This window comes from Loxodonta africana, chromosome 8 (assembly GCF_030014295.1).
Source record: "Loxodonta africana isolate mLoxAfr1 chromosome 8, mLoxAfr1.hap2, whole genome shotgun sequence".
NCBI lineage: Eukaryota > Metazoa > Chordata > Mammalia > Proboscidea > Elephantidae > Loxodonta > Loxodonta africana.
In genome coordinates, this window is record NC_087349.1 from 27,442,470 (window position 1) to 27,458,902 (window position 16,433).

Genomic DNA, 16,433 nt, shown 5'->3' on the forward strand with positions numbered 1-16,433 from the left:
CTCTAAGAGACAGACACCATAACACATTTCCACTCTCAGTTCTGTATTTACTCCCTAAGTAACCTGGGTTGACTAATCCAGTATCTTTGGGTCTCTGTTTACTCATTCATCCATTGCAGATACTAATATCTGCCTTATCTATGTTATTTTGAGGAACACGTCTTGTAACTTGTTCCACACGCTAGGAATATGTCATAAATCGTAAGTTTTAGAATTAGTCTGTATACGCTTGGTAAAGGGGTATTCCAAGTATTGGGTAAAATAGATATGATATTTTACAGATAGAGTTTTAAAAACAGGTATAGATTTTTCTTTAATCTTGTTTGTTCTTATTCACCTCATTAATTTTGTTAGCCTGATGGTAATGGCTGTTATATCCATATTGTTTTCTGCTCACCAGTGGGAAAATATACTCTTAATAATTAAATAAACCTCAATGTATTGAAGAGAAACTTGCTAAATTTTAATCAATGATTCTAGGTTTAGCATTCTGCAATACATATGGTATTTCTATATAGCAAAATCTAGCAAGAAGATATTGGTAATGTCACTACCTAGTAAGACAGACATATGGATGGGTTCCTGATATTTTCCTTTACAATAAATGTAATAAAAATTTCAAAAAAAGTACTATAAGGGAAGATAACTATTCTTATATATGTCAAAGCTAATGAATATAGTGACCTATGAATTTGTTATACGTTTTTACATATCAGAGTTTAAGTCTTTAAAGTGGAATGTAATGACAAACAGGTACCAAGGCAGAAAACAGAAAAAGTTCTCTATCAAAACATACCAACTTTTAATTGCTGCTGCAGTAAAAGAAAACTAGGCCTGCAAATAACAAAGAAGAAAACCAGCCCTATGAGACTGATATCTACGTTCTGGGTTATAAATAGCCACTTGTATGCAGCAAGAGCGCAAGATGTTACATTAGCCTGTCTTTTGATCTACTGTCAAGATTTAAATGTGCTCCTTGCTAATTTTAAAAATACTTTACAATATAATAAAAGGAAATCACAAAATTCTGACCATTGATTCAATGAAATTATCTAGTATTTCATATGCTTAATGGTACCGAATTTCCCTTTTCTTTCCTTTGGCTTTTGAAGCAAACATCTGTATTATATACGCTTCAGGTTAATTGTCCTAAGAAACATCTGGCCAACAAACCTAATTTACATAAAATACGTTAACAAATGAAATGATTTCTACAGTAATGTTCTAGTGTTTTTACATCTTGTCATACAGTAACTATGCAGAGTGTGCACATTAATGCATATGATTTAACTTCTTAGAAAGATGTATAAAAGCAAATACAGAGCGGAAGGTATTTTGTTGGTCCATACTGCCCTCTTTAGGCAACACTGAGGTAATCAAACAAAGACAACAAAAAAGATGAAAACCTTTCTTAGCTTACCCTTTCAAAACATAGGGATAGAGCTTTTCTATTTAAAAGCTGCCCAAGCGGGTGTGGACCTGTAAATGATCTGATTCCTTCCCATGTGATGGCTCAGAAAGTGGTGCCTATACCACATTTCTGTCAGAGTTTGTAATTCATTTTATAATTCAATAGAATTAGTTTAGAATTTGAGAATGCAAGGATGAAAGATCAAAATCACCATCTAAAAATAGCACACTCAAATCTTGTCATTTAAAAAGCAGTAGAATAAAAAATGCATTATGCACACACAATTACTCCCACATATAAGGCATCTTGTAGAATATTAAATATTGACAATCAATAAAAATGACTTTACCGATTTTGGAGAGAATTAAATTAGGACTAAAACATCTTGAGTATTCACGTAAATAATAAGATCATACTCTAAAAACTGTAAAATGATTCGCTGGCTTTTTTTTTTATTAAAAAGAAAAATGATATGTGCCGTTCTACCAAATTTCTATCTCCTCATAACTTTTCTATTTTACTTTTCAAGGAAGGAAGAAAACCACCACACCTCTGTCTATCTTTTGGCCCATAACTGACCTGCCTCTGAAACGCTGAACATTTCTGCATGCCCACTAGTAACAGACGCTGCTGAGGACTGTGGGGATCCAGCAGTCATTTCTGAGTCACCTGCTTCCAGGACCCCATCAGCATCTCTTTCGGTCATGTCTGGAAAACCGAAATCTGTGGAAGTCTCATTATCATTAAGGCTATCTGAAGTACTTTGGCCTGATCCACTCTCTTCATCACTTGTAAGAACTGCCCACGATTTGGATTCTGGGGTGAAAGGAAACAGGGCACTACCAGTCTGAATGTCGTTTTCCTCTTTTGCATCGTTGTGCTTTGAAGGTAGCACATTTATTCGTGGTGTTTTGTCAGGACTTCTGTCCATACCAGTTTGACTGTCTGAGGTTACACCTGTGACTTTCTGCTCTTCTTCAGAATTCTCAGATAGTGAATGTGAGACTAGGTTATCCTGGTGCACAAGACTGTTGTCCTGGGTGTCTGAATCATTCGTGACCTTTTCCTGAGATTGTCTAGAGGATGAGCATGACATACACTTATGTATGGTTAAGCCATCACTATCTCTGTCACCATCATCATCATCATCATCATCCATATCACCTCCACCTACTAAATCAGCACCGGAACTGGCACTGTGAGTCAGTTCAGCAGTTGTTTTAGAAGGAAAGAGCGATTTCACTGTGATTAAAGAACCACCTCTGGTCGGAGAAATGGCTGTAATGGAAACATACTCATTTCCTACAGGGACAGAATCATCAGCAGATACGAGTGTATCAGAAACAGCTGTTGGAATACCAGCAAATACCTCATCAGTAATAGAAATTTTGGTGGAAGTGAAAACGTCATCAGAATATACAAGCTTATTCACAGGTGTTGTCAGCAATGTATCAACTGATAAGACAGGAGTAGCAAATGTATGCCTTCCTTGTGGGGGAAAGGCATGGCTGATGTGCCAATTGGCAGTTTGGAATAACTCATTGTTACTGTACAGTGGAGGTACCACTTGCTGGGGACTTTCACTTTTAAGTAAAACTCGTTCAAGATATTTCTTACTTGCATAAGAAATGGTTACACCTTGAAGTGAAGTGGACTGCTTACTAGAAGTAGGCAATACATCAAAAACTGGCACAGATGTAGAGTGCTGCATGTTTTTACTCAAAGCGGAATCTGATGCTATGAGATGCAATATTGTAGAACTAATTTTGTCAACCTTGGGGGTTTCAGCCAATACTGGATCACTAGGCACAGCTGGAAGAGCAGTTTTAAGCAAGGTGTCAACATCGGAAGCCTGAAAGGGAGCTTGCAGCAATGCTTCAGTATTAAAAGAAGCTGAGGCCTCATAAAGGAAGAGCTGAGTTGAAGGAGATATTTCACTAGAAGCGGGATCAGAGAGTGCTGGCTCTGAGGTTGCACTAAGCACAGGTTTAAGCAAAGTGTCACCAAAGGTTTGAGATACAGCATGTGTAGGTTGAAGAGCAAAATTATTTTCTGGAGTTTGACTAATTTCATGATCAAAAACCTTAGTGATGGTACAAGCTAGAGACTCTGGGAGTACGCCCTTTGTGCTAGAAATGAAAGTGGGGGTTTCTTGTAAAGATGCACTCAAATTATTTACATTTTCATACGGGTCAGGGATGACTGTGCTTTCAGAATGGTAAATCATCTCACTGAAAGAAGAAATTGGCAGTTCAGTCTCATTTCCAGATATTATGTCACTTTTCGGAAGCCGCTTATTATCATCACCAAACACAGATGTTGTATATGTAAATTCAGCTACGGAAACAGGTGAAGAAATGTTAAGGACTGTCAGACCATCTGTGTCAGGTAAAAGAAATTCACTACCAGAGGAAGCTCCAGACCACTCCACATCATCAGAGAGGGCACGAGTAGGCTGGAGCAACGCTGCAGTTGGGGCTATTAACGAAGACTTAGGCATCAGTACATGGCTAGGGCTGCTAAATAAGGAACCCTGATGAGATACATCAACAGAATCATGCACAGGTATTGCAGAACCATGAGAAACAGTGGAGATGTATTGGGAGCCCTTGTTATCGGATAAGGCATGAGAAAGTTCAGGCCCTGGAGAACGTGCATGCATCACGACATCAGCGCTGCCTGGTTCCACTTGAGAAAACATGAGCGTTTTAGAAAGGACACCAGCTTCACTACCAAATTCCAATGTCTCTGAAGCAGCATGAGCAGTGCTTTGATGTGACACCACATCAGAATATTGAGCAAGGCTGGGCTCTAATACCAAATCACCCCCAGCCACTGGCAGAGACGCATGCGGGGACACCTTATCACTCTCAAGAGCTGAAGTAACTTGCGGAAGGATTTGAGAAGCTGTATACAGATGGTGAGACAATTCACTACTGAAGGAAGCAGAGAAAAATGGAAGCAAAGGTGCACCATCATAGGAAGACAGGATGGAGTCAAATGACACATCAACACTGGGAAATACAGGCGTAGCATGCAAGGCCGAATCACTACTTGAAGCAGCAGGGGTAGTGTTGAGGATCTGATTGTCAAGCAACAAAGGGGTGACTAGAGGAAAGACTTCACTACTGTAGGAAGGTTGAGGAGGTGTCTCACCATTGTGTACTGGTTGAGTTGTCTGTAAGGGAACCATGTTGACGGTGGGAACCGAATCATGTTGTCCATAGGATGGAGTGAAAGCGTGAGGTGTTACCTCAGTCGGGAAGTAGGCCAAGGTAGAATAATGCGGCATTTCCGTATCTGTGACTGAGGGAACCTGTGACCCCAGTGGGCCCAGAGAAAAGGACTCAGTTGTCTTTTCAGATTCATCAATATGTACCTCAGAGTAATTAGTCTGGCGAAACCTCTCAGTACCCGATCCCACATCGTGCTCTGTTGTCTCATCTGTAGTGCTAAGAAACCACATGTTTCCATCAGTGGAAGGATCCTTTAAAGATTCTTCCAGACCTGAAGAGACTGAATCTTCTGAAGCATTTCTCATAGTTTCTGGAATAAGGACATCATTTGTGATTGCCTCTGGGTTCTCAGAGACGAATGGTATAGCAGAAGTCGTAGGACTGGAGCCTGAAGAACCATCAGCTTCCGTATCGAGTTTGAAACCAGGCAATAAATTCTCTTCCTCACTGATATCAGTAGATACCTCTGGTGATTCTGTAATAGAAACCGTATTTAAAGCTTCCACAGTCCCAGACAAGTTCATCTGTGGATATCTAACAACAGTCTTAGAGCTGTCATTTAAAGAGGCTGAAGTACCTTCCACAGTATGACGTGGCTGCTGAGTTACCGTTTGTGAAGCTGAGGAAGTATCTTTCCCTGGGACTAATTCAGTTGCTGTCTGGGAAGTAGAATTTAAAAATGTGTTGGGAACATCACCCTTTCCAGAGTATTCACCCCCTCTTGTTGGGGATCGGTTAGTCTCGGCCTCATTGTATTTAGTCCCCACGCGATTGTAGTTCGTCGTGGTAGGAATCTGTGGTTCCTTTTTCCTTATTTGGTTTGTGGTGCTGTCTCTTCCAGGATTCACAATAGTATCTTCTTCAATCTCTTTTCCCTCTCCTTCCTCCTTTGAAAAACAAAAGAAAATTAACGGAACACAAGGAAATAAGAAAAAGACTACGGCTTAATTAAAAAAAAAAAAAAAAAGCAAATCCATTGCCGTTGAGTCAATCCTATACCACATTATACTCTTAATCTTCACTTGTATGATCCTGGGAGCTTCTTCCTGCTCATAAACCACCATCCCATAGAAGCCATCCCTGTATCCTATAACCTGTACCATCCACCCTCTAGGGAGAATAATTACATTTAAAAAAAAAAACATCTTATTTATGGCCACCTTTATTTTAATGCTATGGGAGGAAGTAATTATATTAATAGGTTTATAAGGAAGACATAGTTGATTTTATTTATTAAGAGTGTAATTTAACATGCTATTTATTTTCTTGTTTTATGTTTCTTTGTTCAGTTCATCTGGTAGCAAGCTAAACAGCAATTAGCTTCTTGTAATATGAAATGGCAATGAAACTATTTCAAAGACTAAAGTGGTTGCATATTCAGACTAATTATGTATATTCAGAATAAATCATAATTCTTAAGTTATCATAAGGAAAACATTTAGGACAAGAAGAGATTTTTTTTTTCCTTTTATTTTTAATACTTTCCACTTAAGACTTAAGCAATGTTTTAAAGGCACCTTGTCAAAATATGATTCCAAAACTATTTAATTTTGCACTTCCCTTAAAAATACCATTCAGAAGCCCCAGGTTTTAATCACAAGGATTCCTGGTGGCGCAAATGGTTAAGTGCTTGACTGCTAACCAAAGGGTTGGTGGCCTGAACCCACCCAGTGGCTTCGTGGGACAAAGACCTGGCGATTTACTTCCATAAAGATCACAGCCTAGAAAAACCCTATGGGGCAGTTCTACTGTGTCACATGGGGTTGCTATGAGTTGAAATTGACTAGACAGCACCTAACAATTAAAACAGGCTTTAATCACACATAGTCACTGTAACGGCCTAGGAATATTCTTGCTAGAGGTCAACCCATGCTTTATGTGTCTGGTAGAAAACGGGATACATTATAATACATCTAATCATATGTTTAAGAACTAAATTCCCAAAGACATCAAAATATTATTTTCTAGGTCCACATGGGATATGATTTTTTCAGTGTCCTCATATTCAGCTATTTGTAGCACTGTCATCTATTAGATACAGTTCTTTAGGCTATGTCTATTAAATGAAGAAAAAAGTTTCAAGTACAGATTAGTAAATGAAAATTTGGCCAGTATCAGTAAAAAAGAACCTGAATCTTAAACCACGTGTGCTGATGGACATGCTCAAAATGGCTCTTCTTTTCCCTAGGCAAGTTTCTTCTCTAGTGGTCAGTGCTTCCTCATGAAATTTTGCATTTTGTCTGATAGCTTGTTCCTAAGGCTATCAGAGAGATTTTGCCAAATAATTTCTTGAATATGATATTCCCCTAATCTACAAACCTAAAAATCTCATGTAGAAGAAAATAAGAATAATTTGCCTTGACTTGCCCTTGGTGAAAAGTTTTTTGGTGCTCAAGAATCCCTTCTTTCCTTAGAAGTTCTCAAAAACATTTGCTTTATAATCTGACCCAGACTTTTGCTAAGGATCAATGGTTAGGCTTAGCAGTATGGACTTTCTGAACTCTTCATAATTTCTGAAAATATGGGTATATCTCTAGTTTTCCAGCACTGTCCCACACACTTCTAACTTTTTTCTGCTCTCTTCAGATCACGATTTCCCCAACCTCTTCCCTCATTATCAGCAGATGGCCTTCCTGTTTAATTACAGAGAAAACAGAAGCCACCAGACAAAACCACGCTTTTTCCTAACATTAAACAAAATCTTTTCTTGCCCCTTTTTGTCCTGTTGTAACTCAGGAGTTGAAGTTTCCCCTCCTTTGCAAAGCTAATTCTTACACCTCTATGTTAAATCTAGTCCATATCATATTCTTGGGAACTGAATATGATTATTTTCTTCTCTATTGTATTTTTAATGTTGTTCTCTCAATTAGGTTATTCTCATCAGTTTAAATGAACTCATATCTTTCCTACTTAAGAGGAATATATTAAAAAAAAACAACCCTCAAATTCAACTTTTGTTATTATTCCTCTCTTCTCCCCTTCATTGCTAAAGTTCCTAAAACACGTCATGTTTTTTCTCTGTACCATCTAATAATCTCTATTGACTCCCACAGTAATATAATTTCTTTTCCTCTTTGCTTTTTATTTCTCCACATGAATACACTCCTACTGTAAGGTATGTATATATCTATAAATTTTTTCTTAAAATATAATCTACTCACTTCTTCTGTCAGGTCTTTTTTTGGCAGAGGGCCTACACACACACACCCTTCTATTGCTTTCTATTCTAGCATATTTTAAATTTTATAAAGTCCAGATTCCTACCAAAATCTGATTAAGGCAATGGTCATTCATACATATACAGATTTAAGGTACAACTTCAAGGAATTAAGAAACATTCCATTCATTAATTCTTCTCCATACTTCTAGTCTCTCAAACCATTAAATAATAAACTATTGTTCTTTAAGGCCACTCATTTGTGGTACTTTTTTGTTATGGCAGCACTAGGTAACTAAGATAGAATTTGGTACCAGAGAGTGGGGGTGCTACTCTAACAAAGAGCTAAAATGTGAAAGTGGTTTTGGAATTGGATAATAAGTCGAGTCTGGTAAAATACTTCATAATAAGAGACTACATTGCCTTGAAGAGACTGTTTGTAGAATTACAGACATTAAGGATGATTCTGATGAGGGCTCAGAAAGAAATGAGGAATCCTATAGAGAAAGCTTCTATTGTGATGAATACAATGTTGCTAGAAACGTGGGCATTAAATGTACTTCTGGTGAAGCTTTAAAAGGAAATGATGAACATGCTACTGAACACTGGAGGAAAGACAATCTTTGTTATAAAGTAACAAAGGATTTGTGTGAATTATGCTTGATTGTTTTGTGGAAAGTAGAACTTTTAAATGATGAACTTGAATATTTGGCTGAGGAGACTTCTAAGCAAGATCTTATAGTATCATGGTTTCTCCTTGCTGCTTATAGTAAAATGAAGGAAGAAAAAGATACACACCCTCATCTCAGTTATTGACATGGTTAGGCTCCAAAGACCAGGTTGTTATCTAAAATCAGTATTATGTGAAAATGTAGGATGACCACATCAGAACACAAAATGGAGGATGACTACATTATTACATAACTGCCAAATTCATCACTACATAACTGTCAAACCGCTGAGAATCATGGCCAGCCAAGTTGACGTGCAACCTTAATCATCAAAAGCCGGTGCTACTCTTGCCTCACACCTCGGTGTCCGTTACTGCCAGGCATATGCCATTAATGTGCAAAATAGTTCAATAGTAGATTTTTTACTATTGTTATAAATATGAGTTGTCAGAAAATGAAATAGTTGATAAATAAGGAGAAGGTATGTTGAGAAATGAACAGCACATTCGGGCTTAGAATGTAATTAATATAAGATACATCATTTTCTTCATGTTTTAAAATTAAGATATTAAAATCAGTAGGTATTCCTTAAATACCCATTTACGTGGAGGACACTGCTAGGAGCAGACACATGATATAAATAGAATCATCTAAACACAATCAAATCATACGGGTAAAAGAATGCATATAATTTATATTTTGGCTTGTATTTTTCAATCTATTATCATTGATTAAGTTATTTACAAATAAGCTAGCAATATTAAAAATTGGTGAAATATTATTTTAGTCCTTTAGAAAAATCTGAACATTGAAAAAACTCTATAGCTATAGCTCATACTTACATTCACTTTTAAAGTTCATCATTTTATTCATTATCACTAAACTTTTTCTTTTTGTTATTTTGTATTATACTAATCAAGGTGTCTTCCGACTTATCCATAATATAAATTACAAATACAGATAATACAAATTTCATAACTATAAAGCTCAGCAATTCACCCCAAAGACACTAATGTGACATTTGAATCCCAACTGATTATTCAAAATACTTAACATTTGAATATAAAAATGACTATGATACCTTGATTATTTCTTCAGCTCCAGTCAATTCAGGGAAGGGGTCAAGTTCTACAAAATCAAAATACAAAATTATTAAAAATATTATTCAATATTTCTGTCTATGGGTTTACCTTTGGATGAAAAGAGGAAAAAGAAAATAAAACCTGTTAGTTTTGAAAATGCAGAGTATCTCAAAAACGAAAACTCAAATTTTAGTTTTCAACACTTCTCTATATAACATAACACCACATACACCTATACATAACTGGATTCAAAATCTTGATCTTTTTCCTCCACTCCAACTCCCCTCTCCACTCCCACCCCAAGTCTGAATGTAGCTAAGAAAGGAGAGGTGGACAATAAGGCTGAAATAACTAAGTGTAAAGAAACCCAAATAATTTTTCATCAGTGTATTTACTTTTACCCTAAGCAGGGCTTCAAAAAAAAAAAAAAAAGTATAGTTGGGAAAATGCCAGGGATTTTCTGTAGACTTGGGGGTTCTATTTTCTTATTCAGATACCTCTTCCTTAAGTTCCTCTTCTGAGGGAAAAATAATTCTTTGCACTCTTCGGATTTGGGCTCATATTTGCTTGTATACGGGGTGCCGCACCAGGTCAGTGGAGAGTGACTGGGTCCCTTCCAGCAGGTCCCAGCTTGGGCTGGCACTGGGAAGAACTGAGCAGAGTAATTCTCAAACATTCTCCCCAGGGAACTAAGGTAATGCTGCCTAGGCAAAAAACTGGTTGACCAGGATCATTCATGCCTGTCTTCCCCAACATACCAGAATCAGTAAATTTCTACACCTAGATATCTCAATGCTACTACAGTAGGACCTGTCAGGAATATTAGGAAAGACCTGGCTGTCTCTCTCCAGCGAAGGATCTAGCCACACTGCCATATTACTGAGGGATCAGAGGAGAATTTTTCCTGAGTCTTTATCTGAGGTGACTAGGTCATTGGGAAGATGGTAGACAAGGTGATAGCGAGGGCTTAAGCATTAGGATACTTCTTTTATTCCTATACTTTTACAGAATCTTTCTCCATCTGCAAACTTCATGTTCTTCACTGTCCCAATGATACTTATGTTCTAAGTTTTATGCCTTTACATGCCCCAGAAGGAAATGTAAATTCACTAAAAATTTCAAAGGCATAACTGAACTAACATTAAATGTTTATCAAGTCCAGGACTGCTTTGGAATACAGACAAACTTACTTGAGCTTAATTTTATCAGAAAATGTTTAGGTATTAAGCAATGTCAAATGATAAAATGCAGTTATATCCATGAATTCATTTTAGAAAAGAAGTCAAATAAAATTTATAAGTAGTCCCAGCCCCCAGGGGAATTTAGATAGTTAGTACTCTTGACTACTTAGTTGTTTCAACATTACTTACCCTGAACAATTTTCACTGTCATAAAAATGAAAATACTTGTCAGAAACAATCAGTTTTAAATTTTAACTCTCAATTTTTTTTTCTTGTTAAAACTGACCAGGAAAGAGTTTGAAGTTTTTTATTTGAGCCATTAATTTCTCCTTTTTCTACTTTTGCCCCATAAAAGCGTTCACCTATTGTTCTTCATATTTTTTAATCTTTATGTTTCCATATTAAAGTAATTTCAATGCCTCAAACACTTGCATCTCCATAACCTCCAAGGAAACCATTAAGTGTGAATTTAAAAATGAGATGTCTCTACACTGTGACAAATAAGAGCCTTTAACATGAGATTCTAAATACCACAATTAGAGAAGTTCAAGCATGTAAAATTCTCTGAATTCAGCATGTGAGACAGTACTTAGATTTATTGGAAATGCTTTCAAATGGTCAATTTTTACATACTTTTAAAATACTTTAATGCTAATACTGGAAAATTTATTAGTGGTATGTCATTATCAAATACCTATTAGTGCTGCATATATTACCATACTGTAATTTTCTGTTAAGCAGGCTACAGAAAAAAAAAAAAAAAAAAAAATCTTAACAAAGAGTCCAGTCTCTTCCACATGTTTTGGGAGGTGTTGTAAAATAAAAACACTGTCTAACTTTCATCATACTTTCAATGGGCAAAGGTGGCTTTCTTATTTCATTGCCAGGGCTGGGTTGGGTATGTATGATCATCACCTTGAAGACTAATTTCCTTTTCTTTCAATATTCTCAGTGTGTAATGTGTTTATTTCTATCCTCTTACTGGAGCATAAACTAACTATATGGATTATGGCTCCTATTATGTTAAAATATGCGATCTTGGCCAACCATAACTCCTAAAGTGCACCAGTAAGTTCCACTAAAACTGGCTGTGCTCTTCACTGCAGTAAGAAGTTTTCTGTGGGCCTCCTTTAAGCCTGACAGGTAACACATGTGGGCCCAAGCAGCTGTTGAGGACCTTTTTGTTTCATGGGACTCTCATATGTGATTATGCGAAGTATGGGTGCCTTCATATTGGTAAGGATCAACCTACTTTGCAGGATCTGCATTCTGGTTGCCTACTGCACTCAGATAATTTGAATGAATTGAAATTCTGTGCTTGCTCAGGAACACTTCAATATCTCCTCAACAAAATATTCTAGAAGTCTTTTACCAAGTCTCTCCAGAACTATTTTGAAATAAAATAACTTTTGGAAGACTGTTTCTATCTTTCTAGAAATTATGAAGCCATACTTTTGGTTCTAGAAATCCAGGACCATGGCACCCAAGGTCTAGCTCTGCTGATTGGCACAAAGTTGCATATTGGGGACCACTTTATCTGCTATTTTCCTCATAACAGTGGTATTTAATTAGCTACTGGTCTGACTCAGGCCCCACTGGTATATTAAATAGTTTAAAAATTATAGAATCTTTTTGCTTCATCAAAACAGATTCTATGAAGGCTACAAAAAGTCTGATAGTGAAGGTTATCAATATGTTTTTTAATTTTTTTTTTGCATAAGCGCTTAAAATTCACATTTGTGTAATAACAGAACAAAGGCTATTGACTCATTCTGGTTTTGTTTTGGGGCAGATGTAATGCTAGATACTCTAAAATAACACGTTAATAACACATTAATATTCCATAACACAAAAAAGCAACACTGATGAAGGTTGGCAAGCAAGGCTTATTTAATTGTTTGAAGGTAAGCCAAGTTTCACAGTGCAAAAGGTAAAAGCAATGCAGACTGCAATCACTTCAAACTGTGATCTTAAACATCATTACATAATAACACCAATAGCATAGGATGGTACAGGCAGAGAAAGGAGAGATGTATAGTGATTTAACAAAGACAATTGTTATACAACTAAAAAACACACACTAACAGGCACATGTGCTGATCTAATTCACCATGCATTTAATTACCAAGACCCTAAAAATGTATTTAAATAATGTCCTCTCTAACTGTACAATAATTATCTCTACACGACAGAAGAGAAATGAATACAATTATCTTAGTTTCAAATGAAATGAATATATTTATGAATTGTTCATTCATAAATACACTTTTCTACAAAGTCTTTTAAAAGAATATACATTTCTTCTTAACAGTAAGATTTCAATGACAAATTTAAATTACTTGTGTCAGGATATAAATTTTTGCATTTATTTTAAAATAACAATTTAAAATAATACCTCATGAGCATCAGTTTATGGTGATACTGGTGGATATAACTAAACCCAAAACCAACCCATTGCCGTTGAGTTGATTCTGACTCATATTGACCCAGTAGGACAGAGTAGGACTGCCCCATAGGGTTTCCAAGGAGCGGCTGGTGGATTCGAATTGCTGAGGTTTTGGTTAACAGCCAAGCTCTTAACCACTGTATCACCATAACAACATTAAAATGGATAGGTGATAAATTAGCCAAATGAGCCAGCGTTAAATACACAATTTGGAAAATTGAGTTTTTCTTCACAGATCTTGATTAGAATATTTGAACTCTATGACAGAAAGAATGAGGACATTAATAAATTACGTCCATTTTTTTAAACAAAAGTAATAAACAATACAGCATTTAGAAAATAAGCTATACTAAATAATAATAAAACAACTAAATGAGGTATACTACAGTGTTACTAAGGAAATGGAACAATATGATTAACAGGATGAAATGGTACAAATAAAAACCATGAAGTAAGCAGCAAACGGAAAAGCCACATAAATCACAAAAGTCACACATCCTGTCGGTACTATCACTACGAACCACAAGATAGTACTGCTGTCAAGGTTATTACTGTGATCCATTTGCCATAGAAACAATATTTAAGATAATGCAATTTCAATACTGGATGGCAAACGTATGGACTGAAATGCTACTGCAGCCTTTAAGACCAGAAGAATGAGTTCTAAAAGAACTAATATTTCCTTCATAAAGAATAGGAAGACCACAAATTTTGGTTAGACTGGCTTTTGATGGAGGAATTTTTGATAGAAATAATTTAAGAATAATCTATCTAAGTGGGTTTTTTTTTTTTTAAAACTCTTGTCTTTTAAGAGGCATATAATATCAAAATATTAAACCAAATACCATCTTTTACTAGAAAATCATTGCTGTACAGAACGGTTTAAGGGACTTAGACATCCATGGAGATTAAATGATGTGTCCAAACTAACCTCTTAGTATTACAATGTTCAATCATGTCCCGATCCTTTGAATAAATAATAAAAATTAAGTTATAATATTTGTTATTTCAAATGAATGTGAAAGTATTACAAATGATACAAAAATCTTGTATTTGGTGCCAATACAGACTCAATCTAAAAGGATCATTCAGAAATCAATTCTGTGGAAAATAGATTTTGATCTCATTTTTCATATGCAATAAGCTTCTCAAAAAACAAAACAAATAAAAAAAAAACAAAGAGCATAGTAACATGAAAGAAGTTTAACATTCTGGCCTGGTAATCAAGAGCATAAAATAAATAGCTAAAAGTCATTATTTTTTTGTAAATTCCTGAAAAATTGTTTTATATATAGAAATTAGATTGGTATAAGTAAATCCAGGATAGTAAAATCAAAGGAATATGCTCAATATAATTTGTTTTCTTGAACACACATAAAGGTGGAGGATATTTTTTTACATGCCAATTACATATGATTATTGGTCAATGTTCCATTGTTACAGATGTCATTTTCTAGGTGGATCAATATGGCAAACTTAGGTAAGGGTTGACCTTCAATGGAGGAGCATGATATGATATAGTTATAACCATGGTCAGTTAATTTTATACTCACCTTCTATTAAGGCTTAGAGCTTTTCACTTAAAAATAACCTGATTTGGGAAAACAATGCTAAGTGAAGGCGACAGGAAAGATGGTTATAAGCATTCCATATGGAGGTCATAAGAATTATTGTTAAATAATGATATAGCTATTAGTAACAATATAGCCAGTAAAAATAATCATTAGCTATCAACTTTTTAACTTGGGAGACATTTTAGGAAGTTTGATAGGCTGTGGTTTGGAAGGGTACATATTCTCACATCTAACATCTTATGCTCTGACGGATACATTCTCTAACTTAAAGGTTCAACTAGTTAGAGCAACTATGGAGAAGTGATCAACAAACATACATTTTATTTAAGCTCATATTGGATTAAAGACCTTGCTATATGCATTTAGGCCACAATGGCAAACCAGTGCACATCAGTTTTCCTTCCATACATAAAACTGTAATATACTATTATTACTATAATTTATAATCATTCATTTACACTAAAATCTTGTAAAAATTTCAATGGGTAGTATCATGTCTGGATGACCAGATGATATTTTACATTTAACTATGTCTGTCTGTGTGCATATACACACACATATACTTTCATTCTATGACTTTAAAACTGTATATCAACAAAACGAAAACCCTAATTCAATTATATAATTTGTCAAATTATGATGGTCAGCATTTTATTTTCTCAATAAACCACAAGGGAATTCAATTATTGCATATGCTTTGAGATCAAAAGATTTTCCCATAATACTTAGAGAAGATGCATGCAAATAAAATACAATTAGGAACAATTTTTGTATGTATGTGTATGAAACAGTACTGGAAAATCAACTATGAGGAAAGCTCCCCAAACTATAGAAAGTGGATAAAGGTATTTCAGATAAACTGTTGAGGTGTTTTGTATAGATATTTCAAACTACCTCACATGATATTAGGGACATGCATATACTTACTACAAAATGATTTGGGGGCTGAAAAGAAATAATACAAATGAAACCAACTCTTATTATTTAAAATAAAAGTCTCCATACTCACATAGTAGCTTGATTTGATAACCATTACAAACACTATAAATGTGTTTTGCTGTTTTTATTTACAAATAACAATCTTCAATATTAAGAATCAATTTACTTATTGATCCTGCCCAGACTGGCTGAATGAGAATGGGCTGCACACTTCACAAAATTACCTGAAGATCCACACTTAGGAGAGAATCATTTTACCTTTTGGCCAAAAAAATATAAAGTCAGAGAGAAAGCACCAATGCATTCAGAAATGAAACTAGCCTCATTTATTTAGAAAATATGAAAGATTACCAGGCAGGCACTTACCAAGGTCATTGGAAGGCATGTCGACAATCAGTTGGTCACTGTATTTTCCATATAAGCCATTAGTGCATACGGCTACTATTTGAAGGACATAGCTCATATTGGGCAGTAAATTATTAAGAATAGCACCCTAAAAGAAGGACGTTGGTAATTATACAGATGTGTTAGTCTCATAGTGGTACTAACATACTAGACATCTGTTCTTAGAAATCTTTTTCTCATTTGTCAATGGAAAATATATTTTATGAACCTAAGAAAATGCCTCTACAATGTGACATTGAGCTTGTGGTATTTACGAATTACAAAATACTGGGAAACTAAGCTTTTTTTTTGCTTTTTCATAAGATTTAGTTTTTAAAAGTTCTATTTTAAA

General features: G+C 35.4%; 1 protein-coding gene across 1 annotated transcript in view; it reads right to left on the reverse strand.

The window, feature by feature from the left end:
• The window catches only part of PTPRZ1 (protein tyrosine phosphatase receptor type Z1), a 168,174-nt gene that overhangs the window by 51,866 nt on the left and 99,875 nt on the right, over positions 1-16,433 (reverse strand). Inside the window, exons 10-12 of the mRNA XM_023544662.2 lie at positions 16,064-16,190; positions 9,557-9,603; positions 1,991-5,534 (exon numbers count right to left, since the gene is read on the reverse strand). Coding sequence (XP_023400430.2) covers positions 1,991-5,534; positions 9,557-9,603; positions 16,064-16,190 — 3,718 coding nt within the window. The remainder of the gene's footprint in view (positions 1-1,990; positions 5,535-9,556; positions 9,604-16,063; positions 16,191-16,433) is intronic.